General features: G+C 50.2%; 1 protein-coding gene across 1 annotated transcript; it reads left to right on the plus strand.

Moving 5' to 3' along the window:
• Window positions 1–225: 225 nt before the first annotated feature.
• LOC130538061 (E3 ubiquitin-protein ligase CBL-like) lies at window positions 226–8,096 on the plus strand. The gene is made up of 15 exons (XM_057055286.1): window positions 226–797; window positions 1,480–1,727; window positions 2,468–2,614; window positions 2,714–2,870; window positions 2,985–3,106; window positions 3,176–3,313; window positions 3,414–3,501; window positions 3,606–3,737; window positions 3,870–4,079; window positions 4,153–4,269; window positions 4,426–4,721; window positions 4,882–5,043; window positions 5,272–5,372; window positions 5,449–5,631; window positions 5,737–8,096. Exons 1-15 carry the CDS (start codon window positions 654–656, stop codon window positions 6,078–6,080), a joined length of 2,589 nt encoding a protein of 862 aa, XP_056911266.1. The 5' UTR covers window positions 226–653; the 3' UTR covers window positions 6,081–8,096.
• The last annotated feature ends 217 nt before the right edge of the window (window positions 8,097–8,313 follow it).

Genomic DNA, 8,313 nt, shown 5'->3' on the forward strand with positions numbered 1-8,313 from the left:
CTTTTCATCTTGTATGCAGATTTTAAAAAACCCATGTGTAATTAATAACTATGCTGGTGTTTGTTGAACAACTAACTGTCCATAAAAATAATTGTGGCTTGTTTTATTTGCTCTCGTTTATCTTGTTGACAAATGGTGTGACTATTTCATCTGCAGTCCACGGCTAACCGCGCCTTTATTTTGAAGGCGGTATCCGGATATCCGTATTCGCAGTGAATTCTGGAGCTTGTGGTTGTTCAAACCATGGCTGGCTGCATACTAGTAACTCGTTGCTGAACGTTCTGTGCGGTTCAAGAACAGCTGGAGCGTTTTTGCGACCCCGACTCGTTCCTCCGGGGGTTGAAGAGGCACAATCCAATGACAGAAGGCTAGCTGTCCGTCAGCAGGCCGCCAACATGTCGCCTGTGCTCTGAGTTTATTCGGCGACGGAAGCCCTCTGAACGATTTCTCGGATGTAGCTGATTAGCTAGCGACGCTCCCTCCGTGTTCACAGCGGGGTCTTTTTTGTTACGCTCCGGCCGCATTTGCATGTGAAACCGACCCCGCTGTTCCACACAGGCAGGGTGCGGGTTTTTGAGGGATATCGCGTCCGTAGTAGCCCGCGATTGACACCCGTAAGCCCGCGGCGAGTCCCGTCATCGAGCGCTGAAGAAATGGCCGGGTATCCGCGGAGGGGCGCCGGTCTGATCGGACTGATGAAGGACGCGTTTCAGCCGCACCAGCAGCCTCCTCAGCCCCAGCAACCCGCAGTGGTCGACAGGAAGATGGTGGAAAAATGCTGGAAGCTCATGGACAAGGTAGCCGTCACACGGTATTATATTGATTCTACACGGTGTAATACGCTGTTATATTCTGCAATCGTCTCTATTATTCACAGATAGTCGAAGTCCTCATTTATGGTCCTTGAGGACCACATTTCTACAACTACCTTGGTCGTAATCCTCCTGGATTTTATGTGAAATCTGCTGTCAGCAGGAATGAGATTTATTGATATTATCGTGAAATTAGGTCACAGTATAGCTAATCTGATGACTTTTTTTAGCCAGTGGAAAGAGCTGCAGGGCAAAGAATGGTCCTAAAATCGTTAAGACTAATGAATGTGTGGTGGGAAAACAGGCTTTTTATTTGTTTTTACCAAAAACGAAGGAAGAGTGAAAAACAGAGGGCTGGGAAAATGAGGACAAGATCAGATAGTTACACATTTTCACACATTTAGATGACATGTGAATCATTTCCATGTTTAACCCCATTAAGTTCCTTTTTAAGGTCCAAACAGTCATTTCTGCACCAGTAGTAGTACAAACTGTTTGCTACTGTTTGAACACAGATCAAATATTTATGGCAGGTAAAGTAAATTTCCAAGTTTACTTCAGTACAGCGAAGAAACTATAGTTCCTCTGATTTTCTTATATCAGTATATTTGTTTCTCCACACAACATCCCGACACTGAAATCGTCCTGCTCTGTATTTGGGATCCAGGTGGTGCGTTTGTGTCAGAATCCCAAAGTGGCGCTGAAGAACAGCCCCCCGTACATCCTGGACCTGCTGCCCGACACGTACCAGCACCTTCGCACCATCCTGTCCCGGTACGAGGGCAAGATGGAGATCCTGGGGGAGAACGAGTATTTCCGCATCTTCATGGAGAACTTGAGCAACAAGACCAAGCAAACAATGAGCCTGTTCAAGGAGGCCAAGGAGAGGATGTATGAGGAGAACTCTCAGCCCAGGTAAACCCAGACCCGAACCCCTGACCCGAACCCCTGACCCTTCAGCTTCTGATCCTCACGCTGTCTCCCAGCTGTAGAAGGTTAATCTGACCCCAACTCAACCCTGTAGTGTTAAAATGTCACTTCAGAATAACAGTTCCCTATCTACAAAGGGATCTGAGCTTTCCCCCTGATATGAAAATCATTACGGATGAAGCTTTTTTGGTTGTGGGTCATCCACGGTCGACAGGATTTTACGGTCCTGAAAACGCTGAAAACCTTCCTGTGTTTGCTCTGCTGCGTATGCAAAACCTCGGAGCGCTGGCTCCTGTTGAAGTTGGTATGTTAATGTTTTGTTTCCATACGAGGAGGAAGCAGGTCTCCCAGCAGGAGCGGGAATGACGCTTCTGCTCTGCGCTGGTCCCAGCCGCTTCACAACGATGCATTTTCCCTAAACGTAGCGTTTTAAAGCCAAACTCTTCCGTGAGCCAAAATAAATCATTGAACGCGTGATTCAAGTTTCACAATCAGAAACGCTTCCTGTTCCCCACAAAGTGCTGACTGGGCTGAAGATCTTTCCTGTGACACTTGTTGATCTCAATCAGGCACTTCCTGCAAGACAGTGTTGACCTAAAGTTAAACAGCGCTAAAGGCGTGAATAAACAGCGCGGATGGTGACTAGCACAACGTGTTGGGATGGATTGTTCTTCTGTTTGGCTCCCTTCACATTTCTCCTGTTTTCCGTCTCTTTTCCTCCTCAGACGAAACCTGACCAAGCTGTCTTTGATCTTCAGTCACATGCTCGCCGAGCTCAAAGCCATTTTCCCCAACGGTTTATTTCAGGGAGACAACTTCAGAATCACTAAAGCCGACGCCGCCGAGTTCTGGAGACGGTCCTTTGGAGACAAGTGAGATTCTGTTGACGTCTCAGGACTTTAGGAAGCGAGACGATGATGACGTGCTCTGATTTAAAAACCGCGGCTGTGCCACATCTGACCCCCCTGCAGGACCATCGTGCCTTGGAGAACCTTCCGCCAGGCTCTCCACGAGTTCCACCCCATCAGTCTGGGTTTGGAGGCCATGGCCCTGAAGTCCACCATCGACCTGACCTGCAACGACTACATCTCTGTCTTCGAGTTTGACATCTTCACCAGACTTTTCCAGGTCAGACTGGAAATTCCCAGGAATGACGGCTCCGTAATCAGTGGGTCTCTCTCAGCAATGCTGTTGTCCCCTCTGAAGGAGGACTGAGTGCTTGTCTGCTGTCTCTGTCTCCAGCCGTGGTCGTCCCTGCTGAGGAACTGGAACTGTCTGGCGGTGACTCATCCCGGCTACATGGCCTTCCTGACCTACGACGAGGTCAAAGCCCGTCTGCAGAGGTTCATCCACAAGCCCGGCAGGTGAGGCGGCGCCGTCCCCGGTGCGACGCACAGGAACGAGCACCAACGTTCGTCTCTGTTGCTCCTCAGCTACATTTTCCGGCTCAGCTGCACTCGGCTCGGTCAGTGGGCGATCGGGTACGTGACGGCCGACGGGAACATCCTGCAGACCATCCCCCACAACAAACCCCTGTTCCAGGCCCTCATTGATGGGTACAGAGAGGGATTGTGAGTCCACCTGCGCTCCGAGTCCACCGGTCTACACACACGGCCGTCGATACACCGTTCCGCATGTTATTACAGCGTTTCGTTCCCGCGTGTGTTGCAGTTATCTGTTCCCCGACGGCCGTGCCCAGAACCCAGATCTGACTGGACTGTGTGAACCGTCTCCTCAGGATCACATTAAAGTCACTCAGGTCGGTTTGGGCCTCCTCCCCAGCGGCGCCGCGCTGGGTTCCTCGCAGACGTGTGTCGGACACAGGAATAGACGTGGTGAAACCTTCTCCTCCTCCTCCCGCAGGAACAGTACGAGTTGTACTGCGAGATGGGGTCTACGTTCCAGCTGTGTAAGATCTGCGCCGAGAACGACAAAGACGTGAAGATCGAGCCCTGCCGACACCTGATGTGCACTTCCTGCCTGACCGCCTGGCAGGTGAATATTAACTGCTGTTCTAAACCGGATAAACACAAGAACGGGAGAAAGATGCTTGTAAAAAGCTGAGGGAAATGATCCCAAGTGTAATAACGGCGTCCTGAGGCTGGAACCTTCACGTTTGTCCACCAGGAGTCGGAGGGTCAGGGCTGCCCGTTCTGCCGCTGTGAGATTAAAGGCACCGAGCCCATCGTGGTCGACCCCTTCCACCCAAAGGCCAACGGGGCTTCATTCGTGGGATTCCAGGCGTCGGGCCGGGCAGAAGCTGTTGGGAACGACGAAGAAGAAGACGAGCGGCTTGAAGACCAGCAGCTGATGATGAGTCGTCTGACGTGCTCCAAGGTGCCAGTCCTACACCACCGTCCCCGTTCTTCTCTTGGAATGCTTTTATTACCCTCCTCTCTGCTTTATTCAGGTGGAGCGACCCCCTTCGCCTGTGTCCCAGCTGCCCCCAGTACCCCCCCGACTGGACCTCCTGCAGCAGAGGGCGTCCAGCTCCCACAATGCACCTGGCCAGGGAGCCACAGCCAAGGTAACATGCGCTGGAAGGAGGTGTTTGGTCCTAAATGGAATCACACGCACGTCTAGTCCACCGCTCATGCTCCTGGGGAGTGACCCGAGGGCCAGATCCAGGTAGTTCTACCTCTTTTTAATCCCTGTCTCCGCCCCCCCCCCCCCCACCAATCAGGTCTCAGCCAGCCACAGAGACAAGCCTCTTCCTCTTCCTCCATCTCTGAGAGACCTGCCGCCTCCTCCTCCTCCTGAGCGCCCCCTTCTGGTGAGTCAGGACTCCAGGCTCCAGAGGAGGCCCTTGCCCTCCACCCCCGACCAGCCCGCCTGGACCTCCAACTATATGGTCCCTCGGCCGGCCACCAAGGCCGGCCCGGTCCCTCCCGGCCTGTCCTCTGCGCAGGTTAATGGCGGCCCAGTGGAGGGGATTAAAGCTCAGGCAGCTTCCAACGCCATCTACTGCCTGTCTGCAAGGTAGGCGCCACTGCCACATCACTTCCTGCTCCCACATGCTGCCGATGCGCCGGTTGTTTATCAGACCTGTTCTTTCCCGTGTATTTATTTTGTCCTCCACTGACAAAAAAAAGCGAGAAGCTGAGTAATTTCCTGAGTCTTTTTCTTCAACTCCGATCAGATCACTGATGACGGCTGCCAGTGGCCAGACGCCATCATCTGATAGTGAGGAGAACGAGTACATGAGTCCCACCTCCCTGCCTGCCCCCGGAACCTCCTGGATGATCGCCGGCTCATCAGTGCCTCCCCCCCCAACCCAGATTCACCAGCAGGGGGAGGTCAGGTGGGTTTTGACTCGGGTGCTGAATATGTGTTCAGTGTTCTCGAGTCATTACGAACGGCAGCGAGTGATTGCTGTGTATGAATTTTAGCCTACATTACCCACAATGCAGTGTGACTCGCTAGGCTCCAGTAAATGAATCTGCCATTATACATAATGATTAAATCATAATGCAGGTCTCCGAACTGCCGCTGTGGCTCAAACTAAGCAACATTCTGCTGTCCTTGGCAGTGCTGAGGTGGGGGACGGAGATTGCGACGACCCCCAGGTCTACGAGTCCATGTGCAACATCCACAGCGGTTCCTGCGAGACGGCGCCCAGCTCTGAACTGGGTAACGTTTGTTCGACACGCGTGTGTAACACGTTGCGTTCTGGGCAATGACGTCTGGAATCCCTGTGGCGCCACAGACGTTCCCGCCCCGTCGGCCATCGTGTCCCCAGAGGCTCAGGAGGAGGACGCGGAGGAAGACGTTTATGAGTATGACTGTCCCAGAGCCGTGGCCCCTCCGCCCCCCACCAGGAGGACCCTGTCTGACATCAGCGGCCCCTCCACTGCCTTCGGCTCTCTCAGCATAGATTCACTGGATACCGGTACGTTCCCGACTCCTTCACACATCGGATTTTGATGATGTCATTGTCAGATTTCGTCAGTCGTGGTTCCCCCCCCCTCGGCAACTGTTGTCTGCCTGTTTCCAGGTCTGTTTGTCGCCAGCGGCGATCCTGAACGCCCCCCAAAACCTCTCCCCCGGCGAGCTAACTCTGACCGAAGGCCACGACCCGCAAACCGGGAATTTTTCGCCCCGTTGCCGGACCTCCCGGCCCCCTCCTCCTCTTCCCCCTCTCCCTCAGCCTCCTCTCTACCCGCTGCAGGTCCAGGAAATCTGGCCCTTAATGGGGAGATCGAGTGCCTGATCTCTCAGGGTTACTCCATCCAGGATATCCAGAAAGCTCTGATGATCGCCCAGAACAACCTGGAGACTGCCAAGAATATCCTGAGAGAGTTTGTCTCCGTTCCATCTGCGACACATATCGCTACATAGTCGCTACGCTATCTCCACGGTGCGTTTTAAGCTCTACACCCTTAGCATTTCCTCTGCTGACACGTTAGCATTTCCTCTGCTCTCGTGTTAGCATTAACCCTGCTATCATGTTAGCATTTGCCCACCTAACAGCGTCGGCCTCATTATCATACGCGTGTTTGCAGGCCCGTAGCTGCTGTACACACGGCTTTAGCTGCTCTGCGTTCACGTCATATCAGGAGTTTTAATCTGCTTTCTAACCAGTTTAACTGTGAAATGGCATTACCATGTACTCCGTACTTCCCTTTTGGCTTGATAGGAAGTTTGTGACCAGTTTCGTTTTAGCGGCGGTTTATTCCGATGTGGCCTGAACGCAGCACAGACGTGACCCGTCGTCTGCTGAGGTACCGTGGTGCCGTCGAGCCGCTGAAGCAACCAGCGAAGCTTTGAAACCGATCGGTCCCGATCGGTGCCTCTGAACGTTGGTTCTGAGTGTGTGTGTGTGTGTGTGATGGATGTGTGAATTAGACGTTCAGTGGCAGTTTTGCAGAGCTTTGCCTTCTGGTGTGATGAAGTTTCTTTAATGCGTAATTAATGTGTAATAACTGACGTGTTAACTAACAATGGCTGGTGTTTATTGATTGACCTCGTCACTGCTTACACGAACGTTTGGGGAACTTGAACCTGTCTTGACCAGTTACAGGAACAGATCTATGGTACTCGGTAATTATCCAGGTCCAAAGTGGGGGGGGGACAAAGATTTAAGCGGAAGAAATGTTTCAGTTTTAACATATTTAAATGTTGCGAACGTAAAAGCGTGGCTGATGGATTCAGTTCAGGGGTTCGGTCACCAGATTTAATCGGATTACCCGTGTGAAACATTTCAGTCACTCAAGCTCGTTACTGCTGGGATGTAGCTCAGTTAGCGCTCGGCTCTGGAGGTTTAGAAAAGACTTTATTCAATACTAATGAACTGTTTTAACGTAAAGGTCATTTCCAGTATTCTATTTATTACTGCAAACATTTATTTAAACCATTTCAAGACTTTAGCTATTTTTGAATATTTATTCGTGATTTTTCTTTTCCGTCTTTTAGTAACATCTGCTTCTTTTCTACTCTTTAATACAACATTCACATGGACTTTTCTGTTTGAACCTTCGGTCTCTCTCTAATCATTTATCAGCTAATTTGGATCTCTGATTGATTAAGCGAGCTTTATCTTAGATGCACTGTTACCTTTAATGTTTAATTATTTACTACTAATTCTTTTTGCTGAATATTACTGTAATTAACAAGTTCAGTTCTCCAGTTGAAGTACAGAAGATAAGCTACTCACACAGGTGTTTTCATGCTAATTTGGTTGTGATCGGTATATTAGTAGCGTTTCGGTAATTAGCGAGTTGTTTCTGAGGACATCAAATATCCACGAATGGATACATTAACAGACTGTTGCCATGGAAACGTGTGACTGGTTTAGTCCCATCAGCAGTTTAGATTATACCTTCAGATGCCGAGTGACTGAAATGTTTGGCCGCTCTGCTTGGACGCTACGAGCAGCCGCCGCTTCCTGTCTGTTAACCAGAGAATCTCGTGTTGTTCAGAACAGGAAATCGTCACAACGACCCACGAATGGGATCAGGATTGTGCGACGGCAGATTTTCCGTTTTGACTTCAAACACTGAACCCTAAAATCAACACTGTCATGTTTGATTTGTGCAGTAAAATATTAATGTGCCTTCTGTCATCACAACAAAAAGTGGTTTTCTCCATGTTTCTGCTGTATCGATGCACATCTGCAGTCTGGGCGCTTGGATCCAGGCCCACCGAATCGGACTCAGACTCCCATTGAACCTGCTTCACACTCCTGCCTCATGGTGTTGTGTTCAGCTTTTTAATAAGAGCTTTACTAAACGTTGTCGCTTGTGTAAATATGATTTTATTTATTGTCTTTTTAATATCCGCCTTCATTGTGTTGCCATATTTTCATGCCGAAGCCATTAAGATTTTTTTTAATTAAACAGTATTTTCTTTAACCTCTGATCTGCGTGGTTATTATCTTTGTTATCAGTGAATTTTACCAAATGTTTGTGACAGAAATCTTTGGTTTTAAGATGATGTTGGCTTTGAGGAGGAACGCTGTGATGGCTCATGAGGGTGGGTCTATTTTGGCCCAAAGAGCACATTAGACATCCAGAACCCATTCAAACCCAACCATCGATAACGTGAACCTAAGCCACGCCCACCCAAGCAGAAC

Source organism: Takifugu flavidus, chromosome 14, assembly GCF_003711565.1.
Source record: "Takifugu flavidus isolate HTHZ2018 chromosome 14, ASM371156v2, whole genome shotgun sequence".
In the NCBI taxonomy this organism is placed as follows: domain Eukaryota; kingdom Metazoa; phylum Chordata; class Actinopteri; order Tetraodontiformes; family Tetraodontidae; genus Takifugu; species Takifugu flavidus.

Bases quoted from the DNA above. Each gene is read 5' to 3' on its own strand.
- LOC130538061 (XM_057055286.1), top strand. From the start codon at position 654: ATGGCCGGGTATCCGCGGAGGGGCGCCGGTCTGATCGGACTGATGAAG. The intron at 3,738-3,869 runs GTGAATATTAAC...TTTGTCCACCAG, and splicing joins CCTGCCTGACCGCCTGGCAG to GAGTCGGAGGGTCAGGGCTG. The intron at 4,722-4,881 runs GTAGGCGCCACT...AACTCCGATCAG, and splicing joins ATCTACTGCCTGTCTGCAAG to ATCACTGATGACGGCTGCCA.